Source organism: Octodon degus, unplaced genomic scaffold (genome assembly GCF_000260255.1).
Source record: "Octodon degus isolate 3935 unplaced genomic scaffold, OctDeg1.0 scaffold00027, whole genome shotgun sequence".
Classification (NCBI taxonomy): Eukaryota; Metazoa; Chordata; class Mammalia; order Rodentia; family Octodontidae; genus Octodon; species Octodon degus.
In genome coordinates, this window is record NW_004524603.1 from 5,176,923 (window position 1) to 5,191,009 (window position 14,087).

At 50.7% G+C, this 14,087-nt stretch overlaps 1 protein-coding gene across 2 annotated transcripts in view; it reads left to right on the top strand.

Moving 5' to 3' along the window:
• Prkag2 (protein kinase AMP-activated non-catalytic subunit gamma 2) overlaps nucleotides 1-14,087 on the top strand; it is a 101,261-nt gene that overhangs the window by 60,412 nt on the left and 26,762 nt on the right. Inside the window, exon 2 of one of the 2 annotated variants that reach the window (XM_023712774.1) lies at nucleotides 6,149-6,255. In XM_023712774.1, coding sequence (XP_023568542.1) covers nucleotides 6,175-6,255 — 81 coding nt within the window. In that variant the 5' untranslated portion in view covers nucleotides 6,149-6,174. Of the gene's footprint in view, nucleotides 1-6,148; nucleotides 6,256-14,087 lie in introns of those variants that run through there. The other variant, XM_023712773.1, reaches the window with a different exon arrangement.

Here is a 14,087-nt window from a genome sequence, read left to right on the forward strand (position 1 = left end):
GTAGTCAGGGTGACGGCACTCCGCGAGCAGGTCCCTGCCTTTGCTGGCCTGCACCTCACGTGCCGCTGAGTCTCTGCAGTCAGGCTTCTGTGCACTGGCACGCAGAAGAACAAAAGCAAGCACGGAACATTGTGATAACATCTTAATCTCAGCTACCTTTTAAATATGGAAAGTCTGAACATCTTTTCAGGAATTTTAATAATGCATTCCAAGCTTGGGTGAGTTCCCCCATTAAACTCTAACTTACTCTGTTTTAACACTTTTCTTCCCCCAAATGCAATTTGCTTAAGGCCTGTACTGCACATGGTACCTCCCTTAGGCAGAAAGTTAATATTAAATGTGGAAAAGTAACAGAGAAGGGGAGAGTGCTTTATTTTCCAATCTAAAATGTCGGTGCTTTATTAGGTCAACAGTAACCTGGCCTCTTACCAAACCAACAGATGCTTAATTAAAATTTATTTGACATATATGAGTTTTGTTTTTTAGCGACGCTTTTTTCGTTTTAGAAAATGTTGCAGCTCCTACCCAAAACTCAGTATAATCAAGAAAAAAAAACACAGACTGTTCAGTCCAGGGACATTCTTTAAAGGACCCAGCCGGTCTTCACAACTACCACAGGAAGGGCCAGAGGTGGTAGCGCACACACACGCTGGAATGCCAGCACTCGGAGGGCTGAGGCAACAGGATCCCCACAGTCTGAGGCCAGCCTGAGCTACAAAAGTGAGTTCAAGGATAGCCTGAACTACAGAGCAAAAGCCTGTCTCAAAAAAGAAAATAAGAATGAAAACTACTGCAGGAAGACCTGAGGAGTTGTCACAGCCAAGAGGATCCTGGGAAGACACCACCGACTGTCACGTGGAATCCTGAGACAAAAGAAGGCACTAAGGGAAGGCTAAGGAAACCTGAATAATGTGGGGACTTTTGGTAATAATTTATTGGTTATTCCTTCTTGGGCTCATTAATCATGAGTGGTGTCACATACTCTGATGGTAACAGTGGGCACCGTGTCTGAATGTGACCAGGAGGCCAGCTACACAGGGACACACACAGGGCTGGGGCAGGCGGGGAAGCTCAGTTCCCAGCACAAGCAGGGTGACCGCTGGCCATGACGACCCGGGGAGAAACGACAATAAGCAGCCCTCTGGGACAGAATTGTCCCACCAAGTGACTCACCGGTGCACGAGTGCCTGTGGCGCGAGATGAAGGAAAACCCCACGACTGAGATCATGAAGCCACCACGCAGACCTGCAGGTAGCCTACCTGTCCTCCAAGCTCTCCGGGGCACCCTCGTCGGGGACAGAGAGGGCACGTTGGCCAGCGGGCTGGCACGGACTATCCTGGCCGAGAGCAGGGCCTTGGGGACCGTGGAAGGACGTCCCAGGACGAGGGGCCTCCGCTCAGAATGCAGCAGCAGCATTCAGCCTCTGTGCGCGTGGGTCCTGGTGACACAAGAGGCTCGAGTTAGGGGGTGCTTGGTGGGCGTGCAGCTCCTGCGCAGCTCTTCTGCAAGTCGGAGTACGTCTTATTTAAACATTTTTTAAAATCAGAAGAGGAATTAAGATGGTACACTAAAAGTATCTCTAAAACAAAACCTACAGATTTCCAGATTTTTACATTTTAGACATTTCTAGTTCACAGCTCTTAAAATTTTTCAGATATTCATATAGTGATATGGATATCTTTGTGTGTGTGTGGAACCAGGGATTGATCTCAGACCCTTGCACTTGCCAGGGAAGCGCTTATTCTACTGAGCCACCTCCCCGGCCCCATGGACATCTTTAATATATGTGCTAGATGTGACCCAACAATACAGTCAATATTTCCTTTTTTTTTTTTTTTTTTTTTTAATTTGTGTATTTGGTGCAGGGTCTCACTACACAGATCGGACTTGTAATGATCCTGTTTTCAGCCTCCCCAGCACTGGGATTGTAGGTGTGCAACACGGCACCCGGACTTGGTGCTGGCTCAGCACATCCCAGGGGTAGGGCCACCCGGCATGGGGGACCAGGTCCCTGCCTTTGCCAAAGCAAGTGCTTTGTCTGCTGGGCTAGCTCTCCGGCCCAACATTTCCAGTTTTGGGACATGATTACAGCAAAAGACGTAGTAAACCCCCACTCAGAACCCTCCTCCTTGGTTCAAATACTCCTTATTCTTAACCACTTGCTGAAAGCAGTTCTGGAAGTCCTCTTTTGGAAGTATCTTTGGTTGCACCCTTGCAGCTCCTTTAATGTTCTAGATCTATTAAAAAAGTTTCCTTTTTCATGGTCGTTTTGACTTTGGGGAAGAGCTGAAGTTGCGCAGTGCCAGATCGGATGAAGAAGGTGGAATCGGGCACACTGTGATGTCTTAACGACCCTGCCTTTCTGCTGGCACCCAGAAACAACATTCACCGCATTTTTGATCATATCCTGTAAAGACACTCAAGAAATAGAACTTCAGAACTGTTCTAGAAAGTGGCGAGAATGCCGAGCATAGTGGTCCATGCCTGTGAGCCCAGCGTTTGGGGGGCTGAGGAGGGAGGATCCCTGGGATTTCAAGGCCAGCCTGGGTTACACATCATCTAGTAAGTTCAAGGAAGTCCTGTCTGAACTACACAGCAAGACCTTGTCTCAGAAAGAAAGTGGCAAGAGTGGTGGGATGAGTTTTGTTTAGGGAAAAGATTTTGAGGGGCATTCATGGCAGTGTATAAAAATTATTGTAATTTTTTTTTTTTTTTTTTTTTTTTTTTGAGACAGGGTCTCATATAGTTCAGGCTAGCCTTGGACTTTATAGCCCACAGGCTGGTCTTGAACTCATGGCAGTCTTCCTGCCTCAGCCTCCCAAGTGCTGGGATTACAGGCATGTACCACCACACATGGTTTGTGATAATTTTTTAAATTTATAAACATTTACCATATATTTTGATTGCCCTTTGTATAACTAAAACGTACTGATTTGATTAACAAAATACCTTGCAAAGTTTTCTAAGAGCTAAATGGTTACATTATTATATTATTATTGGTACATTGTTGTATTGCTACATTGTTACACATTGTCGTGGCTACATTGTTCTATTACATTATTGTTTTATTATTACACTGTTACATTTGTTAGTTTAGGAAGGCTAGATTAGGCCAGCTACTTGTATCTTAAGCACTGACTAAATGCCTCCTGGTCTAAGCAGCTCTTTGGACCAGCTCTCCCCCCAGGAGGCTACAGGGTGCTGCTCTGCCCCAGTGGCGCCAGCGGAAACTGCCCCAAGCATCTGCGCCACCGCCTCAAGCTTCCCGGTTCACTCTTTTCTGGGCAGGGGACCCTGTATTGTCTAAACGGACATTTCAAGAAGTAGGGAAGTCTAGGAGCTTAACTGTCATCCATCTCTCTTTGAGTTGCTGATGTTCTGCATGTTCATGAGCCCTCCTTGTCCTTGGTAGCATGTGTGACTCTGAGGACTGTTGATGTCCCCTTCCTCTGTGGGCCAGCACTGGCACAGCGGGACTTGCGGGGGCGGGGGGCAGGTGCAGCTTGTGCCCCTCACGTCCTCTGGTCTAACCCAAGGCTCCAGTTTCAGCATCTCTGCCTACAGGTTCCCAGGCTGCGGGGGCAGATCCAAGGCAGATCCGGGGTCCGCACTGACCTCGCCGTAGTGTCTTCCTCGCCACACTCGAGTCCAGCTATGTGAACCTACATCCTGCTACACAGGCTCTGGCTTTTTTGCAATGTTTGGCCCCCTTGGCTTGCTTTGCATATGTTGTTAATTTGGATTAATTCATGGGTTAGATGAGGAAAATTCTAATCATTCCAAGAAATTATCATCCAAGAAGGAAAAGATTATTAGAATATACAGTCGCTGTACAAGAAAGAAAAGCAATAGTTGACGAGAAATGCAGACAAACGGCATTCGGGGAGGAAGGCATTCAGACTTGCTGCGCTCTTCTGGGTTGTGGTTGGTTGGCTGGTGCTGGTACAAGGACTCTAGCTCGCACCTTGCGCTTGCCAGGCAAATGCCGCCCCACTGAGCTGTGTCCCCAGCCCTCTTGTGAGGTCGCCAGCGCGTGGGCTTTGGAGGTGGAAAATGGTCATGCTGTCATGTCTGTCCACCCCGCCTAGCACATGGCACATAGGTGGGTCCTGTTTGGTGGCAGGGCTGCCAGTCACTGACAAGGCAGCGTGTGCTACGAGGCACTTCCAGAGTCTGCCAGGGCTTTAGTCACACTTGAGTTACTCTTGCTCCTCTGACCTTAGGAGGTGACTTAGCTTCTCCTGGCCTCAGTTTCCTTTTACGTCACATGAAGAAATGAAGGTTTATTGTGCCTCAAGGCTACATAGGTCAGATGAGGAGATGGTCCTGAGACCTGGGCCACACTCAGCACTCACGTGTTCCTCTGCTCCTGCTAGAGGAGTGCGTGGCGTTTGTACCTGACACTGCGCTGAGCTTGGACAAGGAACAGAGCAGCACTTTAAACCCAGTCGAGTGTGGGAAGGCAGGCTGGAGACGAGCGGCTGCGCCCTCTCCCTGTACACGGAGGCAGGGTGGGGATCAGTCACAGGGAAGCCAGACTGTGGCTGCCAAGCTGCCTGGACCTGATCCCTCGTGGGGGAGAGGCCCTGAAGCTAGCCCTGTGGCGGGCACAGGAGTGGTGACACCCACGTGTGGGTTAGGCCCCAGGAGTGGTCAGAGTGGAAGAACCTGGCAGTGACCCCAGAGTATGCCCTGAAACAGAGAAACCGGTCAGCCTGGTTTCCACCATGAGGAATAGGTGTCAGCTCTGTCCATAGGCGGGAGGTCAGCTCCGCGTGGGCTCCTTGACACTGATTTTGCTAATTCTCATGTACACTAAAGCCATTTTATTTCTTCACAGTTGTTTGCCATTTAGTCTAAATCTTCCAAAGTACACACATCATGTGGGCTGATCAGAGCGGTCAAGGAGGCCACCTGAGAGTGTCATGGCACTGAGCCGGAGGACGGAGGACGGGCGGGGAGTGAGCAGGGAGGCCGTCACATCGAGCTGGCCACAAAGAGGGCGCCACCCTGGCCTCAGTCACAGCCCTGGAAGAGAACACGGGGCTTGACTTCCAGTCCCACAGCCTACTGATCCGCAGGGCAGGGCGAGCGGAGCAGCTCTCTAGGCATCAAGGAGGAGAGGTGTTTGGGCGGGAGATCCAGGGCCAGGGCAGTATGGTGGGTTAGACTCGGTTCAGAGGCAGACCCTTGGGGCAGAGTCCTGTGGGTTGCTTGAGGCTTCGTCTTTGTTTCCGGCATCTGGAAACCACTGCTGACTCCAGTAGATCTGTATCTGGCACATCTGTGTGGGTGCATAAGGACAGTAGGGAGCCAAGGGCCCAGGGAGCAGGGCGTGTGCTGTGGCTGGGGATGGCCTCAGAGGAGAGAATGGGTGGACCAAAGAGATTCGGGCTGGGTGGAGACTGCGAGGGCCCAGACTTCTGCCGGGTTGGTTGGAGCAGGTGCTGGTAGCTTCTCTATAAACCCCCCAATGCATTGTCATTTTTGCTTAAATTGTCCGCTTTCATACAGAGATCTGAATAGTAAGGAGACATCAAATGTGTTTGTACACAAAGTACTGACCTTTAATGTACTTAACGTGCTCTGTGCCTCCTGCAGAGCTGTGTGTTTCGGTGACACTCAGCGCCTGGAAGAAGCTTCCTAAATGTGCTTCCAGGTTTCTGATGGCTTGTTGCTTACTAGTGTGTAGAAATGAAGTTCCTTTGTTTTTGTTTTATTAGCGCTATATCTGCGACCTTGCTAAACTCCTTTCTAGATCTGAGAACTTTTCCTAGATTCTTGGGTATTTTCTCTAAAAAATCATGCCATGTGTCATCAAAGACAGCTCTGGGTTTTCTTTTCCTAGTCTGATCCTTCACTATTTCTTTGCCTTTTGCACCGGCTGGGTCTTCCAGCAAAGAATCAGTGCCTGCGGCTGGGCGGGTGGCGCACACCTGTAATCCCAGCACTTGGGAGGCCGAGGCAGGATGACCACCGTGCGCTAGAGGCCACCCTGGGCTACACAGTGAGACCCAGTCTCAAAGAAAAGAACAAAGAAACAATCCATGTTTTCCCATTCAGTTGTTGGCAGTTTTTGTGTGTGCTTTTCATCCACAGAAGGAATTCCGTATTACTGCTGATACCTTGTTGGTTTGCTTTTTTCAGCAGAAGACTCAGAAGGTGGCGTTTACATGCGATTCATGAGGTCCCACAAGTGCTATGACATCGTTCCAACTAGTTCCAAGCTTGTTGTCTTTGATACTACATTACAAGTAAGTCCACCAGTTTCTGTGAACTTTTGTGGTGTGTCGCTGGGCCTGCGGGAACTGAAGTGCAGCCACAGCAGCCGATGTCTGTGGAGTCCTTTCTGTCTCTCAGGCATGGGGCTGAGGCTTTGTCTAAATTCTCGATCTCCATGGCAACTTATAAGGAACGTGCTATTACTGTCGTCTTTGTGCAGATAAGGAAACTCAAATTCTAGCTCGAGCTTAAGTCAGTTTTAGCTCACAAATTCTAGAGCGTGAGGGTTTCATCCTCAGAGCTAGCACGTGCAGGGTCTGGACAGCCCGGCTGCAGCCAGGGTGTGGCTGGATACAGCCTAATGGTCCTTTGTTGGTCAGTAGCGTATCAGATAAATATCTGAACTAAAACTAGCTAAAAAGAAGAAAATATTAGCTGGGTGTGGTGGCTCATGCCTATAATCCCAGCATTGGGGAGTCCAAGGCGGAGGATTGCTTGAAGTTGAAGGCTAGCCTGGACTACTTAGGGAGTTCCAGGCCAGCCTGTACTATGTAGTAAGTCACTGTCCCAAAGATTAAAAAAGAAAGAGAACACTAAGGTGGGTAGTCTCTGGAGAAAGAACTACTGATATCATTTAGCAAAAAAAAAAAAAATGAACCTGACCAGTTTGCTGTTAAAATCTTATTTCTCGCGGTCACTTTAAATCAACATGACTTACTTATCATCACACGTGAAAAGTCCTGAATAATACACTCAATGTAATGGTTAAGCTATACTCTGTGTAACAACATCAGGCTATAAACATGTACACCTCTCCCTGTTGCTTTTTTTTTTTTTTTTTTTTTTTTTCTCCTGTCTTTTTAATGCAGGGCCTCACTATGCTGTTCAGGCTACCCTTGAGCTCACTATGTAGCCCAGGCTGGTCCAGAGGTCACAGCGATCCTCCTGCCTCAGCCTCCCCCCCTCCCCCCGAGTGCTAGGATTGCAGGCCTGTGCCACACGCCTGGCTTGCCCTTTTGTTTATATATGTGTGTGTGCATTGTTCCCAGTAAGTCAGCAAGTAAGATCATCTTAAGTCACCTTCCCCAATAGACCCTGAGCCAGGAACTCTAGGTGGTGGCTTATGAAGGTTGTGCTCCCGGGAGAAGCCATGCAGGCACAGGAGAATCAGAGGGGCCAGGAAGGCGGCCTGACCAGGCTCTCTCCAGCAGCTCTGGTGAGGCCGCTGGGACTCAACCAGAGCCCTGAGAGGCCCTGGGCTGAGTGGCACCCTGGCGATCCTCTCAGCCCCCTCTCTTTTCCAGCCCTGCTCTGGCCCTATCTGCATCCCTCAGCTGTGGATTGCAGATAGCAGAAGGGGGTTTGCTTTTGGTTAATTGCACTTTCTTGTTGTGTAGAAGTAAAGCTGATCTTTGCAAATTGGCTTTTTGCGCAGTGACTTCCTTAAACCCTGTGGACCAAGTAACCTTCAGGGTTCCTTTTAAGCCCTTGGATTCCTTAAATTTTTGATGCAAAGATGACTATCACAGTAAGGAATGAAAGTCATTTTTAGAAATGTGGTCCGTACAGTTGTGACTACAAAATTCAGTCAGTAGCTAACCATTCTGAATTCCCAAAATAACGGGACTCCTAGTCAACCCATCTCACCCTCACTCCACGCCCTAAAAGGCTTCCCTTTGTTTTTGGTTTTGGTTTTGGTTTTTTGTGGTCCTGGTGTTGGACCTCAGGGCTCTGCACTTGCCAGGCAAGCACTTATTCTACTGAGCTATCTCCCTGGGCCCAAAGGCTTCCCTTCGGAAGTAGCAGGTCTCGTGACCCTTGGTGTTTCTGCTGACAGAAGAGTGACAGATTATTTGACTTTAACCTGGCTTTTCCTTGCCATGTGGCTCACTTTCTTGAGAATTTAGAATTGAGCAGACTGAGTAAGACGTGAAAATTGATTTTTCTGGACGCCAGAGGTCGCAGATCCTGTAAATGTGACTTCCATACCCACAGAAACCATGTGCGTCCACTCGCCGTCCCAGAAGGTGTTCATCCCGTGGGTCTCTAAGCTAGCACAGAGCTGAACCCTGTCACCCTGGAAATGGAGCGAGCAGTTGGCATTGGCTTAAGCAAAGTGACAGAGGTCTTTGAAGAGTTGAGTGCCAAGGTATCGTCAGCACACCCTTGATAGCTAAGAGAGCAGGCAGGAAATGACACAGGGCACCAGAGCACCAGAACAACCTGTCACCAAGAGCCCCGTTAAATAAATTGTGGATTAAGTGTATCAAAGAATGTCCCATAGCCATTAAGAAGAATGAAAAAAATGTTTGTTGAAAATATACTTATTTTATTTTTTGCTGTACTGGGGGTTGGACCTAGAACCTTACACAGGCTAGGCAAGTGCCCTCCCTTTGTGCTAGATCCCTGGCCCATTTTAAAGTTTTTCATTTTGAAACAGGGTCTCCCTAAATCGTCCAAGCTAGGCTCAAACTTACCATCCTCCTGCTTCCAGCTTCCCAAATAGCTGAGATTATAGTCATGCCACCGCGCATGATGAGAATTTTACACACACACACTGCAGAATAGTACACACCCTGACCAGGCCATTATGAAGGTGTGCAGCATCCGACGTGTAACTCACCCAGAGTTTATGAGACTTTTTTTGTATCAGGGATCAAACTCAGGGCCTTGCACTTGCCAGGCAGGCGCTTGAGCCACTGAGCTGTCTCCCTGACCCTATAGGACTCTTAAAGGGACAAAGGTGGCTGTTTACAGGGAGGCTGGCAAAGGAGACGTTCAGAGATCAGAGAACAGATCAGACAGAAAATTATAAAACCAGAACTGAGCTGCCCCGGAGGGAGGCAGAAGTGCATTTTTGCACCCACTCTTCTGTTTCCAGCTCCAGGCTCTTGAGAGCCCAGGTCCGCATTCTGTTTGGGCCATGCATTCCCCCTACATTTCTACAGGAGCAGCGCCAGCCTGTCTTTCTGGTCATCCCTCAGTCCTTGAACATGGAAGTCAAGTGACAGGGCGACATTTGGCCTGCTGGGCACTGTCACCTGCGTGTCCTGGTGCTGCTGTGCGGTGCCAGTTCAGCCCCTAGTGAGAACCGCCTGCGGACCAAGCCGTCGCCCATCGCGGTTGCTGAGACTGGGGCCCAGGCAGAGAGGGGACGGCGTGGTACGGGTGTGAGCCTTCGGGGCAGGCTGCTCCACCGCGCAGCACAGACATGCTGCACGCCCACAGTGCAGACTGGGGCGTGGGCCCCAGCTGATGGGCGCATTCAGGCTGCAGGCACTGTTTCCTGTCCCCTATGTAGCCATTCGGTCTCCAGCAGGAACTACCAGTAAGTCGGAAGCTGTCCCCAAAGGCAAACTCCGTCTGCCAGAGAGAATGCCTGCGTAGTATCCCCTGGGAATTCCCTGTTGTGCTCGCTGAGCTGACTGGGTCTGAAGGCCCTGGGAAGCACAGAGGGCCTGACGCGGCCTGCTCTTGCTCTGGACCCCCTAAAGATGGCTCCCAGAGTCACCAGCTCCCTGAGTGAGTAGAGCACTTGCAGATGTGGACACGTGGCCTCCAGAAGCCCCACCCAGTGGCCCATGGTGACAGGTGCTGCCGGGGGCAAAGCCTCCTTGGGAATGTGCTGCTATTTGGTGACAGGGACAGCCCAGGGGCTTCTTGTTCAGCTCTTCCTCCCATTGCCCTACTCTGAGGGAGGTGCACGCCTGGACTCCCAGCAGTCTGGAAGGCTGGGGCAGGAGGCTTGCAGGTTCAGGCCCAGCCAAGAAAGTTGAGTGAGCCTCAAGAAAGTTGAGTGAGCCTCTTCTCTCAAAACGTAAAAATTAACAGAAAGGGCTATAGATCACTGGGTGGGCCTGGATTCAGTCTTGAGGGCCTACACCAAACAAGAGAAAGCAGAGCCCAGACTCCGTGGCTCAGAAGCCACGAGGTACGTAGCCACGGGCTGCAGACTGCTGTGCCGCTGCTCGGGCTGCGATGTCCTCTGTGGCCTGAGGACCACGAGCCCTGCTCTCACCCGCAGAGAGGTGGTGTTCTGGGTTCTGAGGATTGGTGGACATTCAGAACCACCACGGGCACCTCTGGAAACCCGAGCGTCCTGCTGCACATGCCCGAGCCTCACACCTGGGCTGACTTGGCTGGAAGCTGGTGAGAGCGAGCGCTGCAGTCAGGTCTGTGACCCTCCACTCAGAGGTCCTCTTGACTTATAGATGAAGTGACCCTTCAGAAGGCTCGGAGTCACTTTCATCCTTGGAGGACGTAACAATCAACCCCTGTGAGTCGGCCCATTCTAACCCCTGATAGTCCATGACAAGGTCCACAGTCCCCTGCCTGCCTTGTCACTGCCCCATGCTCCCAGAGAATATCCAGAGTCGGATGCTGATGCTGTCCTTGCTGTCTCCTGCTGTGCATGTGGCCAGCAGGCCCAGCAGCATGGAGAAGAGACTCCGCTCACGTGCAGTACCCGGGGGGCGGGGTGAGCATGCAGATGCGCAGCTGCACACAGTGAGCTGTTTCGCACCCTATCAGCCAGAGCCTGCAGCACCCTTCTTGATAGTACACGTGTCCCGGCATCCCCACCTGTTACACACAGGTTCAGCAGTGCCCTGGATCACAGGCAGTTGGCCCCGGAAATGGTTAACGCACCTTGCAGCTGTGACCCCTCCTCAGTAGGCGCGTGATCGCTTCTCAGTCCTCCCACAGTAAGAAATGCCGCTAAATCAGCATTGAATTTTTTCTGCTAGGAAGAACCCATCCCCAGATTCCTGGAGAAAAACTGAGCACATCACACAATGCTTTTTGTGCGTGACTGCCTGGAACTGTCCCAAGGACGCGCAGTGTGTGCTCAACTAGCACACTAGCAGCGTGTTGCGCCCAGGTCCCCAAGCAAAGGCCATCATCCTGGAGCCAGCCCTTCCACAGGCACAGGGGCTGGGCACCACCTCGGGATTTAGGAATCCCAGCTCGTCCCAGTCCACCCCTGTGTCCCTGTGCCTGGCACAACCATTCTACCCTCTGTATCAGGGCCAGTCTTACGTGACAGAGACATGGGGACATCCACACCACGCAGTTGCCCTCCACTGTCCGGAAGCATCAGCTCTCAGCTACCAGAGATGAGAGTCTTTCAGGGCTGCCAGAACTGCACGTCCACACCCTGGCTGCTCATTTTATCTGTGTGGGCTCTGGCCCACACAAAGCCTTGTGGTCCTCAGTTCTCCTTTACTAGCCAGTGCAGCTGCTGCTGGTGCCTGGACTCCAGCGGCTCTAGGCAGCATAGTGAAGGTCCCAGCTGCCACAGCTTGACTGGAGACTAGGAGTCACTTCCCTCTCCAGAGCGTAGCATTGTGTGTGAGCCCAGGGTCAGGGCACCACATCCAGATCCCTCTGTCTGGGAGCCACTCCTAGTGCCTGCTCTGTCAGTCAGAAGTCAGAAGCCACCCATCTTGGAACAGAAAATTAACAAACATGTTAATAGGATGGAAGTAAACTGGGAAAGTGAAAGGGTAGATAAAGACCTTTTAAGCACTGTACACAAGTGTGGTTCCCACACCACAACCTTGACATAAGGCAGGAATTTGTAAAATGCGGAGGCTGGCCCTATCTCAGCCTGCCGACTCAGGAGCTTGGGAGCATGGCCCTGTGGTGTACGTGCTCAGAGAACTCAGGCAAGCGAGAGGGGACACCGGCTCAGTGACTCAGCTGCTACTGCTGGAAGGAAGCAGGTGCCAAAGCAGGGCAGCACTAGGTGGAGGTCACAGGCCAGCAGGCGGGCAGGGCTCGCAGGCGGCAGGCGGGCAGCCCACAGGCTGGGGCAGGAAGCCCTTCCTCCCCTATTGTTGGAGCCTAAAGTAGACTAGCACATTTGTAGCATCACGTTAGAGGGATGGAGGGGGGGCTTGGAGCTGAGACAGTGACTATGAGGACAGTTAGAAAACAGTATTATAGGGGCTGGTGAGATGGCTCAGTGGTCTAAAGCACCTACTTAGAACAAGCTTAGCAAAGCACAGGGACCGAGGTTCAATCCCCCAGCACCACATGCCGGTCAGCCTGCCCCCTGGTGGGCTGAGCTGGACACACACACACACACACACACACATAAATAAAAATTTAAAAAAAAAGAAAACAGTATTATAAATTAGTGATTCTAGAAGAGGGTCCTCAGGAATTGCTAAGGCCCCAAAGTGAGTGGTATTTCATAACAGAATCATATCCCAATTAAGAATTATTGACACACACACCCCCCCCCAGCTTTTCTCACAGTAGCGACATGGTTGACATTTCTCAGCAGCATGTAGAAGCACTAGTGTTATGGTTTGTGTCTAGTTGTCCCCCCAAAGCCTCGTGCAGCCATGGAGTGGCTTCTTGAGTTTGATTAATTCATGATCCAGTGCTGGGATTCTGGGTGTGAGCGCTGCACCCGCCCTGGGGTGCACAGCCTGGATGCGGTGTAAGTAAGCGAGAGGCTAGCCTGCCGCCTCTGCTGCTGCCTCCAGAGCCACTGCCGCTCCCCTTGCTCTCGCTGTTCTCCACCACCATGCACTGCTGCCCTGTGTGCCGCCCCGCCTTGGAGCCAGCCATATGGACTGAAACCGCCACAAACTGTGAGCCAAATAAACCTTTCTTTCCTTAATTCTGGGTGTTGGGTATTTTGTCCCAGCAACAAAAGAAAAGTAACTGAGACAACTAGCTTTATTTTTTCAAAAAAATTAGAGTAATTTTAAATTTACAGAAATGGCTCAAAGGTAGAACAGAAAATTCCCTTATACCCCACACCCAGTTTATTTTTGGCACTTTCCATTAGTGCAGTCTGTATGTGCCACCGTTAGTGAGCCACCGTGGATGCCATTGTCAGCTGAGTGCTTAGCTAATAATGCTTTACTCCCAGTTCCTGAGTTCTTACCTCACGCCATGCTCTGCTCAAGGAGCCCGTGGAGGTTTCCTTTGCATTTAGAAGTCATCATAGCCTCTGACTTCGGAGACTCAGAGCTCAGGGTTGACCCCAGGGCTCGCGCATGCCAGCACCTGTGTCCTGAGCTGTGCCCGGGGCCACTGTCACATGTGGTCGCCAAGCCTCCCTGAACGCCCTTGGTCCTGGGCCTCCCAGACTTTTCCCTGAGTGTGACCATGTGGCAGATCTGAGGAGTGTCGGTCCCGTGTTTTGGCCAGCACCTTCCGCTGAGAGGCGTCTCATGTTCAGGGTGACAGGTCTGCGGAGGAAGCCCACATCCCACATCCCTGGGCCCTTCCTCCACATGATGTGGAACTCTGCGGAGGTGTTGAGGGGTCAGCTGTTGTCATGTGGCTGTCCTCACATGGACTTACTCTCCTCACCTCTTCCTACACCCTGGTCTGCCCACGCTGGGGAGAAGAGTTAGCTTTCCCTTGTGAGGGTGGAGCATTCACGTGCACTTAGGTGGGAGTCTGTGCAAGAGATGGCGTGTCTTTTCCTTATTCAGTAAATCATTTATTTCAATGTAGATTTGGGAATACTTATTTTGTACTTTGAGTTACAGCCCAGTACTACTTTATTTTGTTGTTCTAGAGGTTTTTTTGGTTTGTTTGCTTTTTTTTTTTTTTTTTTTACCAAGGATTGAACTCAGGCCCTTGCACTTGCCAGTGAAGCACTTATTCCACTGAGCCATCTCCTGGCCCCTGTTGTTCTAGTGATACCAGGTGATGCCAAGGGAAAAACAAGCAAATAGTCAAATAATTAGCTTTTGCCAAACACTTATTTTTGCAAAGTCCATCAGGGGAATTACAGAATGAAGAGTGTATAATCAAAAGAAAGTTAGAGGGGCCGGTGAGATAGCTCAGAGGACTAACACACCTGCTTAGGCAAGCTTAGGCAAGCGCAGGGACTGCG